At 37.5% G+C, this 13997-nt stretch overlaps 2 protein-coding genes across 2 annotated transcripts; one reads left to right on the forward strand and one right to left on the reverse strand.

Annotated features, from left to right (window-relative positions):
• Nucleotides 1-969: 969 nt before the first annotated feature.
• MELLADRAFT_84103 (uncharacterized protein) lies at nt 970-1957 on the reverse strand (the record flags this gene model as incomplete). Its single annotated transcript, XM_007418671.1, has 3 exons — nt 970-1193; nt 1254-1488; nt 1571-1957. The coding sequence occupies 3 exons, from the start codon at nt 1955-1957 to the stop codon at nt 970-972; spliced, it is 846 nt and encodes a 281-aa protein (XP_007418733.1).
• A 6778-nt stretch (nt 1958-8735) lies between these two features.
• MELLADRAFT_113922 (uncharacterized protein) lies at nt 8736-10730 on the forward strand (the record flags this gene model as incomplete). Its single annotated transcript, XM_007418677.1, has 2 exons — nt 8736-8865; nt 10291-10730. 2 exons carry the CDS (start codon nt 8736-8738, stop codon nt 10728-10730), a joined length of 570 nt encoding a protein of 189 aa, XP_007418739.1.
• Between the last annotated feature and the right edge of the window lie 3267 nt (nt 10731-13997).

The raw sequence follows: 13997 nt of genomic DNA on the forward strand, positions 1-13997 counted from the left end.
AGAAAGCCACAGCCTCTCTGTAATTGTCTTAATAATGATTCAAGGCTTCATTGTCTCTCACAAGGTAGCTATAGTCACTTTGAAATATCTTCTTCAAAGCCACATAGATTCTTTGCAAAGCTGGACACAGCCCCATGACTTTAATGAAAGATCTGGAGACAGAGTTTAGCTTTCTAATGAACCAATAATCGAGTGTTTTACTTTCCAATTGCAAAAGGTATGAGCATTTGTAGATTTCAAATTGTCCTCTCCAATCTGAGGAGCCAAATTTCAGCATCTGTTACAGGTGTACATCTGATGAATATGGGGTTTTTTGTTAGTACGTTCAACAATATGCACTCTAAAAATACAAAAAAATACTCAGATTGAAGCTCTCAACACCAGGAACAACAGCCATATTTTTTTGTATTTTTTGCCCTCCTCCTGACTGCCCAATATTTTTGTATATCAATATTTGTGTTTTCTGCCCAGAAAACATTATATTTTTTGTAGTGTTGTATGATAGATCTGTTAATGAAGTATCTAATTCTTTCATCAACCAGTCAATCATGGCCACCGGGAGGTGTCCCCTATTGAATACGGATGAGAAGTACAATTTTGTGAGATTTTGTACAAGCGATTTGTACTTTAATGAAAACATTGAATAGTGCTTGAAATTCACTCACCGTTCACCACTCTGTACGATGTTGATGAATTTCAACAAGTGGTCATGCCGACAGGCCATCACAAACAATCCTGTTTCGTCACAAGCGCGCCAAGTTTGGTTACCCCTAGCATCATTGGCTGCGGTATGACTGGCCGTACACGGATCCTAGATAACAGAGAAGTCAAGAGTTAGACTGATATGTATATAGTGACTTTGTGTTCAAAACTTCCAATTGGATCTTTATTCTTTGTATTTTTAGATGGCCGATTACAATCATCCCACTTATCGACATCGGCTTGAGGAAGAAATGATGAGGGTAACATTTATATCTCACGCCATGTAGCACTGGCAGCTTTATGGCGGCGATGTTGGAAATTGCCGTCCATACAGACAATGAAGTCTGGTTTGGCCTCTCTTTTCCCTTCAACTCGAGGTCCAAAGCAGCAAGGGCAGTTGGCCGCCAGTTGCTGCAGTGAGGTGAGTTTGAGAGCTTTCTTTTTGAGCTCTGCTTCAAGACGTAACATCTTGCAAAAAACATTGACCGCTGCTGAAAAAGGTTTTCTCCACTCTCAAGGCTACACAGGTACATATGCATCAGCTCACTCACAACTGATGGAATGAAGTTTTGAAGCTTGATTTACTCGAACGCCGTCTGCCGAGGTTATTATTGGATTTCGAGCATCCAGGTATTCATCAATTGCCAGGCAGAAGGGGCTGATTTGGACACAACATAGTTTCCATAGTAGATGATGAAGCCGTAATAGTCGAATGGAAAATGTGGTCACAGGATTCTTGGCGGTTGATCCAATTAAACCCATCTGGACCAGTTGAACAGAGTCCAACTGGCACGAGCAGAAGACGACATTGATTTTCTTTCGACCTGGGTCATACAAAATCAAGTAATTGATAAAAAAAGTTAGTAACCTGTCTTGGTGCTTGATTATCGAGAAGAATTGGAATCTGACTAGTGATGTAAACAATGTCAATTGTCCGTTCTCGTTTGGCAGTATTACATTTACAATTCACCTTCCAGTCTCGATTCCAACTTTCCTCATCTCCCCATTGATATGTTATTTTGGAATACTTCATGAATTTGCGAAATATGAATGGGGCAGCGATTTGCATTTGCGCTTGTTCCCGTTCAGTTCGGTCTCTGAAGGAGACATAACAACGTAGTTCTCCTTCCTCATTCCCGTCATCTTTGTCATCTGTCCAAACGGAGTTCTGGTGGCCACCCTCATATGTATGATGATCTTCGTTTTGAATTTCTTCGTTTCTACTTGACAAACTCTGACCCAAAAGCTCGGCCATAATTGCAGCAGATGCTTTTGCCTCTTGTGAATTCTGCTCATCTAATTTGTTTCCTAATGCAGTTTTCTTGATCTTTTTAGTTTTCCTTTTCTTGGATGATCAAACTGGTCGCGCTGGTAAGGCCATGCCGGGTTGATTATGATATCACTAAGTATTGGTTCCAGTTTTAGAGTAATGAGCCCGATATGAATCAAACTGACAAAACGTAGGAACATGTTTAAACTCTTCCTTGGCACAGATCACTCGCACTCGTTTGATCGATTTGAAATTGTTGGTTTGTGTTGTTTTTGCTGGCGTGGACTAATGATAGTAGACGGCTAACACAAAATTTGATTGAATTCGATTCAACATATATCACAGAGCAATGAGGTCTTACCAAATTGGGATAGGGATACATGGTACTTACGAAAGCGGAAATTGGGCTATCCAAATCGATTCAAGCACATATTGGCCTATCAAAGTGGAGACATATGAAATCCAGATAGAATATTAAAACAATCAATATTCATGTACGATGATACCATCATCCTCAAGCACACTCAGTAGCCATCTTTGACAAACAAAGGCCCAGCTGATGGAATCACAGCTTTAGCGCTTTGCATCATAATGAAGTCATTACATGCAAATTGGTGGCACTCATATTCTTGAAATGTGATTTAATCAAGTATCCTAGAATACAAACTGCTGCCTAATCGAAAAAGTCAAATGGAAAACCACAAATATCATCAAGATTTTTGGAAATCATATAGTAAATACTATGTAGCTCTCATAAATGCAAAATCAAATTTGGGATTCAAGTAAATGGTTGTGAGACCTTTTAATATTAATATAGTATTTGAGAAGAAGAATACACCCCCAGCTGACTTCTAAGTTCACCATAGAAGTCAAAATTGAAAAACAGGTACCTGCATGCTATTCACCATTTGGGTCACAAAACCTTTGATAACTTATTTGTTTGTCAATCAAAGGCAGGAAATCAACCTTCAGGGGTTTTTATACATAAGATGTTCATGATAAATAGTGTCATAGACCCATTCCAGAATTCACAATGAACCATTTAAATCAAATCCAAACATGCTAAATGCTACATTCTATATACTTTATCATAGGTTGTAACCTCAATGCTACATTCTATATACTTTATCATAGGTTGTAACCTCAACACCCTGTTGGTGTGTCGTTGAAACTTATGAAAGAAACGGGCAGTTTTTTCTACATAGTATGGTTATAATAAAAACAAGCCTGAAACAACTTCAAAGTGTACGTGTCAAATCAATTTCTAAAATCTGGGAGCCACATGCCATTTGTGGCAAAAACTTTGATGACTTTGTTGTTTTTCAATCAAACTGCTTCAATCAATCCTTTTCTCAAGGAATATACAATTATTGAAGAGTCTCACCAATGTATGTGCATATGTGATTACCATAAAGCAAATCATGATTATGTAGGTTTTACAACCTTTGATTGTTCAAGTAATGTCAAAATCCGAATCCATAATCAAGTGGTGATACATACAGTGTAGATGACCGTATCCACATTGCAGGAGATAAATTGAATAAAAAAATGAGATTGATGAAAGTATCACAAACCCCTGGAAGCGGTCAAGATCATGTTGCTGAGAAAGGAATAGATCAAAAGGTCAAGTCAGCCTTCGAAAAGTATGCATAGTAGACAAGGTACTTTCCCTTACAGATTGTCAGCGGAGGTGGCAATGGCAGTGATCCAACCACCGTTATGAGAATCTTTGAGGTGATGATAGTCGCTGTTTCAATAGCTGTGCAGTGAGTAGTACGACAGTATGAGCGGTTTGAGGTGATGTGATCTGATTTTCAGTCATACAGCATTTGGCTGGAGATTGTGATGCTGAGTCAAAAAGGTCGAGTCAATTGAAGTTGGATGCTATCCTACTTGATACAAGTTTTATATACATAGGTACTAGCCAGATCAGCGGCGGGCGCCGCGTCATTGAATCATGTTAAATTCATTCGACGAATTGAGACCATTCTCTGGTGGGCATTTGTTTAATCCACCACCTACCCTGGAATCTTTCCATGCAAACTTTCACACAGCCCCAGGCACACACACATTACACATTGATATTTTTATAAAATACTACACATCCCAATACATATTCATATCTCACAACTCAGGCCAAGAATTTTGACACACAAAGCAGAGGACAATAGGGCAGTTCAAGTGAGAAAAATGCCTAAAATATAACTATCCCTACCTTGAAATGCTGCTTATAATCTTGAAAATTTCAAAAACTTTCAGAAAGCCCAGCCTGAGGAGCACATACTAGCATTATTTTTGTAAAAAAATTGATTTTGAACCTGGGGGGTCAAAGTACAAAAATATTCAAGCACTTTCATTTTTTGGCCCACTTGGACTCCCCGAATGAAACAGATTACTATAAACACCTAACCCCAAAAACATATCTCCCTGAAGAAACACAATGATGTGTACATACCAATTGGGGTAAAGAATTTTGCAATCACAACCAACAATAACCATAGAGTCTGTCTTTGTTTTTTGTCACTTCAACAGAATATGTTCAAGACTTTTATCTATGATGTTTTCATTTAATACTTTCATTTTCATTTTCTTCTTCTTCAGTGTGTATGAATAAAACCTTTTTAATTCCAAAACCAAAAAGAACCTCCACATAACCATCAAATCAATGAATAAACTCTTTCAAACTTTCCAACAGAAAAAACCCATACATAGAAAACATTTTTTTTGAATTATCTCCAACACTCAGGGCACGTTCACTTAAGCAATTTCTGGTGAGAAATCACATTCTGCAAAATTTAAAGTGTCCATTTGGTGGTGTATGTTTCATTTTTGCATTAAAAATTTTACAGAATGTGATTTCTGGTCAGAAATTCCTTAAGTGAACGCGCCCTCAGGTCTTCTTCATAAAACAGCAAAAACTTCATCTTTACTCAATCCATTCCAATCAATCCCCAACTCCACAAACTTTAATAACATTCCATTGCTCTTCACTTTGATTGTTCAGGTTAATTTCTATAGATAAAAGCTTAATAGCATCAAAAAAAATTCCCCACAAATTTTACAAACCTTTAGATTTTCTTTTATTGTATTAATCCAGCATCTTCAACATCAGACTTTGATTGATGACCTCCATCTAAAGTCATAGATCTAATTGCCATCTTGGTGAAAATAGTTTGATTCACAATTAAATTAGGTGATTCTTGACTGATTTTCAGATATGATTTTTGTTTTCTTCAATGAGTTAATGTACTTTTTGATTTAATCAAATGAGTCCAGATTATCAAAGGTCAAATTGATTTTGGTGATAAGTTCAAGTTTTGTGAACAGTCTTCTTCTTTGTCCTCTGTCATAATACTGATTTCTAAATTGCATTGTCTAAAAATCAAACCTAAAAATCGAGCAAAAAAAAGATGAAAGATCTGAACTTAATGTTTTCCAAGTTTGAAATTTAAGTTTTGACTGCTGTCTGATGAAAGAACTAATTGAATCTATAATGAGCCTACTATCACATCTTTTTAAACAGCTTTCAAATTTCTTAATAATGAATACAAAAGTTATGTACAAGTTTCATTTAATCCAATTTCTTCAATGATAGTGTCCATCTATGTACCATGAGATGAAGTGTTTTTTAATTTAATTTCATCAAAATAAGACTAAGCCAAAAAAAGAACCAGAATTCAAATATGATTAATGTAAAGAAAATATAACTTACAAGATCATCATTCCGTTGATTAAAAAAACTTAACATCCATTCACACCTAAGAAAAACCTTAATCAATTTTTAAACTGCAACTTGACTAATCCTAAAACTACTTGTATTTCCTCAAACTTTTACTGATCCTCAAGATCTAATTAATCCAATCAATCCATATTGTGATTCAAATGCAATTTGAATCCCCATAATTTTGAAACAATAATCTAGAATTGATTTTGAAAAGGTTGAAGTCTTCTTCCTTGGATTGGGAAATCAAATTTGATCAATTGATAAAGTGTATGCACTGAAATCACTTTGATTCCTAAGACTTGTGGTATACTTTTTTTGATTTCTTTTTGGTTGTTTCAATTAATAAACTCGATGATTTTGTGTAAGAGAAAAATACAAAACTCCTGAATTCATTTTGACTCTTTTTCTTGTTGTGGATTTGTGTTAATGGACTTACAATCACATCTAAGTGATTATATCCATTGGTATTCATAAGATCTTGGATATCTTATCTTGTGAAACATTCATGTTCTTCTTATGATCAAAATAACATCCAGTCTGTTCAAACAGCCAAGCCAAGCAATTAGTTAAATGAATAAAACATAAACTCAATTCAAAAGGTTGATATTTACCATGTCTGATTGATTGATAGGTCTTTGACTATTGAAATGATACCTAAACCCAAGGTCAACAGATATTACAATTGCTTTGATTCAAATTAAATTAGACAATGGAAACCAAGTCATTCCCTGATCCAAATCAATCGGTTTTTTAGAAGACAGACAAATCATTTCATGAAGATTCTCTGATCTATACATATACAAACGAAAGGAGAATCGATGTTAGTAAGTGAGCAAATTTGGGAAAAAGGCAAGAGATTTTGAATGAATTGATTTGGAATTGACAAAAGGTTTGAAACAATTTGAAAATCCGAGTCAATCTTGAATGGGTTGGATTTACGGGGTCTTTTTTTGATAATGGCCATGGAAGTTCTTCTCCAAGTGCTGATAGTAAATCACTGAAGACAAAGAATTCAAATTAAGGATTAGTATCTCAATTGGGGTGAAGAAGAGAAGTTGAGAATGAGTTTGGGGGGAATGTGGGGGCATTATATAGCTTGAAAGAATTTGAAATATGAATTATAATGGATTGATTACAATTTTTGTAATTGATTCTAATATATTCAAGCTTGATATGTTTTTGAACTCAATCAAATTAATGAATCTATAATGCATGAGATGACCGCCAATTTGACCATCAACCTTGAGGATGTTACTGGTCTTCACTCTGCAGCTTTCGAGTGTTGTAACATAGCATCTTACAGTCTTTCTGAGTGGTCTCATTTGACTATTCTTGACGGCTGAGATAACATCGTCCTTGAGCCATATATCAACTTTAAGATGATTGATGGGCCATGTGATCGGGCCATGCAATCATCTCACCGGAACGGCAGAAATCGAGTTCGCGATCCAGTAGATATATGAGACGATTGAATTTAGTGGTCTTTTGCTTCTGTAGCTGGGAGTTATCGACAGGAATCTGAGATTGTCTACGATTGATTCTTAATTGATGAGCTTCATGATTTCGCTCGGGTGTGGCATCAACGCCTAATGAGCAGAAAGATGATCAGAGATGATACAATACGCAAAGATGAAATGTCATCAAATTGAGAAACATGATACAACCACTAACGTTTGGCAATGTCTTGGAGGATATGGATTGAATCTTTCTCGCATTCTTCAAGGGATTCAAGAGAAGTGATGGCTAATAAATCAGAACTTTTGAAGCCATGGTCATGCAGTCTAATCAGATTCAATTTAGCACGTTGAAGTTCAACTGATAATATTGTGTCTTTACATTATCGCTCAATCACTTCTATCGCTGTTTCAATGTATGGGCGATCTTCAAGTTGTTCCGGTGTTTTACTCTGTAAGTTATTCAAAAAAATGATATATTGTTGTAATTGTACTGAGGCTTGTAAATAATGACGTTTAAAATCAGCTCGCTTTGAACGGATTTGCTCAAAAAAACTTGAAATATGTTGATTTCTCGTACTGTTCTTTGTTTGAGCAATGTGTACAAAAGACCCATCTTACGTTCAAAAGATTGACCAATAAGAGATTTTGTGTCTCCCCATTTGAGAGCAGAGTTCAGAATCCGATCTCCAATTTTGTTGGCCTTTGAACGTTGATCCTGTAGACGTGTGATCAAGGTTTGGAACACGACTCCGTTATGATCCCTGATCACTAATATTTGAGATCCCTTGCTCTAGAAAGCTTTGTACTCAAGCCGCTGGAATGATCGAGATTGTCTTGATAAGATTGATAAAGAGCTAAACAGAAGGAATAGTTCTGAGTTAAAACAGTTCAAAGCAAAGTCAAAAAGGGTGAACCGTTACCTGTTGAGATTGTTCAAATAAACCAATAAACCTGATGGTTGCTTTTGTTTACCCGATCCACACATCCTATAATAAAGACATCTACAATATCAAAACGATGTAATGTTGATCTAATCAAGATACTTTTTGTTCCAGTCAAGAGATTCAAGGTTGAATGAATCGTGAGATCAAAGGTGAGTTTAGGTTTTGGATGAGTTGTTATGTGAAGTCAAAATGATCTGAGGATACCCAGGAGTAATTGAAAAAAGGTTTGCAGAAATAAGCAGTTGGAATCAGAGGTGCATTGATTGATTGTGTGTAAGTAAATGTTCATGCAGGTTAGGTTGACTCCGTGGTACGTGAGGGTGGTTCTGAGTTGATTTCGTGGTGTGAAGATCAAAGATGGGAATGGATGATTTGGAGTTGCACCACACACGTCGACATGGATTTAATTGTTTGGGACGCGTAAACCTCGAAATTCGGAATTGGAATTGGGAGTTTTGGGAGTTTTGCCGCCGAACACGGTCTTCCTTTAACTTGAATGATATAAAACACATATGTACATATGTATATTGGAAATATTCAAAAGCCAAGCACTTCATTGTAGTATATCAACAACAATCAAGCCAGCACTCCAACCGATTCTCCTTTTTTCACCTCACATCATCACATCACCACCATCCATGCCCACACAATCTGGTAAACGCCTCCGTTCTCCTGCGGCTCCTGCTACTGAAGCACGTAGTAATCACAAGACTAGTGCTCAAAACCATCCCAATTCCAGCAATCGAGTTCCAAAGCGAGCTAGAGGAGGTCAACAAAACAACACACTCGATCAGCAAGACGATGATCTCAATCGCGATGCACCAGACTCACAAATTCCTGCCTTGAATGTTGACAAAAATCAGGCCGAGTTCACTTCTAAATTCCCTGCGTTGAATTTCGATAACGTCGAGGAACAAATTGGCAAGTGGATGCTTTTAGAGCTTAGGAACGCCCTTACTGACCAAAAAAGGAGACTTCTAGACACAAAAATCAAGCTCCACGTGAGATCAAGACGTTTGTCAAGTTAATTCGGCGGGACTACGAGAAACACATGTTGATGGCTGCACTTATCGGTGGAATAAGCAAGACTATGATATGGTCACTTGTGTAAGTTTGTCCTCTTTGGATTCGTTTACAATTTGTATACTGACCAATTGAAAGTACTCATAGTGATGCAGGTCCGAAGAAAAAAAAAAAAAACTGTTATGTTTGATTTTTGTCCTTTGCCAAGCAGGCTCTTGAGGTTGAAGGTATGTGATGTATGTGATGGACATTTTCATCAATATTTGTCTTGTCTTGTGCCAACAACTGCTACTCTATCATCTATTGGTTTCAATTTAGTTCCTCCGCAAACCGATCAAGCTGGATGCAACAAGATGCTGAGCAATATGTGGAATGCAAAAAGTATTGAACAACAGATGGTCTTTCGGGACCCGTTCTTCTTTGCTTTAGCCAAGCTTCCGGATTTATCGTTATCAAATGAAGATCGTGTTGTTGAACTGGAAGATGACGATGGAAAGATAATTGAAAACAAAATCCAGCAGCCCAAGTATCAGCCCCAAAGATCCATCAGTTATCCGAAAGGGACGAGTCAAAGTATCGACCAATCTTCAAAGAACTGGTAGATATTAATAAAGTTCATGCCAATCACGGGAAGCCAGAATCAACCGACTCAATGCAAACTATGCAGCTCAAGTCTTTAGCAGCATTTCGAGCCGCTCATCATGATGTAAGAGGTTTCCTTCCATGCTGAAACTTCCGTTACTTAAATGAAATATATAGTTTGCCACAGTGTGCCAGCGTTTCCACATTCACTATCACCTGACTGCCCTCAGCTGCGATGTTGAACATGGCTGGATGCAAGTTTTTTCAACCAAAAAGACATTCTTGACGTGGGATGATGATAATTTGAAACTGTCAACAAAGTTGAAGTATTATGTCCATGGCAAGGTAGTGGCTCAGGAAATCGAGAAGAAGGCACCTCAACCTGTTGACGCACGCAGGGGTGAACTGACTAGAGCGCTCAATAAAATGCTAAGTAAGTCATTTTTGGCAAAATTCATCTAATGACAATGTTCCATGCAGTTAACCATTATTGTGCCAAATTTACAACACAAGACATACACATGCCTGGTAAGATCTTCCCAAAAACAGGGAATCCTTTCGAATTGATTGCGGACAAACATTGGCCAGTCCGACTCAATCTTAAACAACCAGAAAGTTTACTCTTACCAGAAGAGTTGGCCTTGCGTTTTCGTGATTGCAACGATGCACTAAAGAAGAACTGGCTCAGCGATATTCAAAATGGACACTTCACTATTGAGAAGATTCCTGCTTCTGAAATGATTACATTGAAAAGAAAAACCAAGAACAAATCGAGTAAAAAACATAAATCGAAATCAACTCAACCACACGCAGCATCCCCTGTAACCACTCAAGATCACACCCGAAATCAAGGAACTTCAGATCAAGTGGAGTCTCAATCTATCTCTCAAACTCAAACCCTTTCTGATCAAAGTCAATCACAAAATGGTGAATCATTGAAGAAAAATAAATCAAAGAAATCAAAGAAACCAGCTAAGAAGAGTCGCCGGGATGATGATGAATCCTCCGAGTACGAGACAGCATCTTAGACTGAGCCAGAGTCGGACTGAAATACTCTAAAAAGTTTCACTTAATCACAATTGACCAGTTATAATAACTTGTTTACATCTCTTTTTGACTACACCTCCCTTTTTGTACCTCGAAATTTCGTAGATGTCCTTGATCTAGTCAAACACAAACAGTCAAGCTATATTTTTGACTCTTCTGACCTCTGTACATGTCTCTGATACAATAAGTTACAAATTGTTTGCTTCTTTTCTGTCAAGTTATCAAAATTCTGTCTAACATTTGATGCGAGTTGCAATGGTTCCAATCTCATCACTTGAACTCAACCATTTCAATCATTTGATGAATCAAGAGAGATCAAGAGGAATCAAGTCATTCAATGACAATTCTGATTGGTATAATCCAATTCGGAAATGGTTCTGATTGATATAATTCAACTCAGAACAAATGAATTGAAGAATCGAATCAATTCAATTAATGAATTTGTTCAAATCTAATACTATCAATTCACTTCAAGGATTAATTCATATCGATTCAATTCTTTATTGATGATCTATTCAATGAATTGACAGATCAATTCGTATCCATTCATCGAATTGATTACTTTATAAAACAAAATTATGAATCGTGTACATTTAAAATTGATTCAAAGGATTCAATTCAATGAATTATGTAAGTCGAGTACAATCATCAAATTGAATCGAGTGTAATGAAAACACCTATCAAACTACATACGTAGAAGGATTGGAACATCTCTTACCACTTTTAAACACTCCAAATTATAATCTTCAGGAAATTCATATAAACCATCAAATCAAACCAAGATGCCAAGGTAAAGGAAAATCCAGTGAAGAGATTAAAGAAAGACTTGTTTAGTAATAATTCAATAAGATAAGAAATAAGGATAAATAAGATCAAAAGAGATTAAACGTTTAAAGAATTTGATTGAGAAGAGTTTTTTGAACAGATTCATCACCATTATTTGATGTAGTTAAAATCCCAAATTTAGGCCGTTGCTATTTGCAGCCCACAAGAAAACCATGTAGGCGCTGGCCAAATTACGCCTACATGGGTGTTTCCCACGAAGAAGCGCCTACATTTATGATGTAGGCGCAGGAAACCATCCAAAATGACGCCTACATGTTAAAAAACCCATGTAGGCGTCATTTGGTTACGCCTACATTCAAAAAATGAAATGTGGGCGCTATTTTCGAGCGCCTACATGGGAAATCCAATGTAGGCGCTCAAAATTTATGCCTACATTTTTAAAAATGAGCGCATACATTCAATTTTCAGCTCAAATAAGCGCCTACATGCAGTCCTGCATATGTAGGCGCTACAAATCCGGCAACTACAGCTCCAGACTGGTCTGAAGGGTAATGAAGAACAATTTTCAAGTCAAAATGAGAGTATTGGAAGACGGAAAAAGCAGCTTGGACTCAAAATGAGAGTACCAGAAGACGGATAAATCAGTTTGGAGTCGAAATCAGTGTATCGGAAGACGGAAAAGTCACTCCGGAGTCAAAATGAGTGTATCAGAAGACGGAAAAAGTAGTAAATTATTTCAACTCTGAACTCAGTTTGGAGTCAAAATGAGTGTATCAGAAGCGGAAAAAGAAGTAGATTATTTCAACTCTGAACTGCTATTTACGTCTTCTGATACACTCACTTCAGAGTTGAAAAGAGCATATTCATCTTCCAATATGCTTAACTCCTTTTTCTGTCTTCCAAAACACTCATTTCAACTCCAAGCTGCTTTTTCCATCTTCTGATACACTCATTTCAACTCCGAACTGCTTTTTCCGTCTTCCAATACTCTCATTTCAACTTGAAACTTCTTCTTCATTAGCCGTCAGACCAGTCTGGAGTTGTAGGTGTTGGATTTGGAGCGCCTACATATGCAAGACTGCATGTAGGCGCTTATTTGACCTGGAAATTGAATGTAGGCGCTCAAAAATAGCGCCTACATTTCAAATTAGATATGTAGGTGCTTGAAAATTACGCCTACATTCTGAAATTTTGAATGTAGGCGTAACCAAATGACGCCTCCATGGGTTGTTTATCATGTAGGCGTCATTTTAGATGGTTTTCAGCGCCTACATCATAAATGTAGGCAATACCGCAAGAGCACCGCACTATGTTGCAGTTGCGGTGCGGTTGCGTAGCGCTTTTGGGCGCCGCAATAGCAACGCAATATAGTGCGGTGCCAGCGCTCCGCAATCCGGGTTCAAAAAACCCCTTGGTCAGAAACCCACACCGCAATTGCGGTTGGTTTTTGACGGTTATTTAGGGCAAATATTGCGGAAATAGGGCAATATTGCGCATTTTCCGCAATATTTGCCCGACCGCTCCGCAACGGCAAGTTAGAAAAAAAACACCCCATTGCGGAGTGGTTGCGTAGCGTAATAATGCGCCGACTGCGCAACACAATGGAAATAGGTCGAAATCCATTGCGTTGCGTAGCGCTTGCGGTGTTGATGTAGGCGCTTTTTCGTGGGAAACACCCATGTAGGCGCTGCCAAAACAGCGCCTACATGGTTTTCTTGTGGGCTGCAAATAGCAATGGCCCAAATTTATTAGGATATTTAAAAAATTGATTTGGCTCATTCTCTTAGTTTATCCAGTCTTTAGAATTTTTTTTTTGTAATGGATTGATGTTTTTCAATTCTTTTTTTAAGGTCAACTCAATTTCATTGCGTTGAGTCTCAATTTCATTGTGTTGAGTTGAATCACAACAATCCAATCGATTGTTGATTTATTTTAATGTTTTGATATGCTTCAATACATACATTCGATCAATTCAATTCATATCAATTGCACGTGTTGATTCACTCCGATTCACTTCATCAAATTGGCTTGCGAGATTAATAGATAGATAGTTCTTTTGAAGAACGTTTGTGTACAAGGGGATGGATTGCAGCAAGTATGCCAGGTTGGAGGAAGTTTTCACACGCCCTTATGAGGCCTCTGAGGACTGGCAAGGTTGAGAATGGTGAATGTTGAAGAGAGAGATGAGTGAACCAAAGTACTTCTATTTGAGGTAAAAGGCGAAGTCGCCAGATGGGTCTGGGTATACCTGAGACACGGTGACCTGATACAGGTTCCAATGAGTTATCAGATTGATCTGCAGAGGCAGGTCAATCTGGGACTCTCAAACTGATCTCAAAGAGCCAGATTGATTTGTGGGCATCAGATTGATCTGAGTGGCTCAGATCGATCTGTAGACTCTCAAAATAATCTGGAGGCTCTCAGATCAATCTGAGTGATCTGAGAACCTTCGGATGTGTAAA

This window comes from Melampsora larici-populina (assembly GCF_000204055.1).
Source record: "Melampsora larici-populina 98AG31 unplaced genomic scaffold MELLAscaffold_100, whole genome shotgun sequence".
NCBI classification, from domain to species: domain Eukaryota; kingdom Fungi; phylum Basidiomycota; class Pucciniomycetes; order Pucciniales; family Melampsoraceae; genus Melampsora; species Melampsora laricis-populina.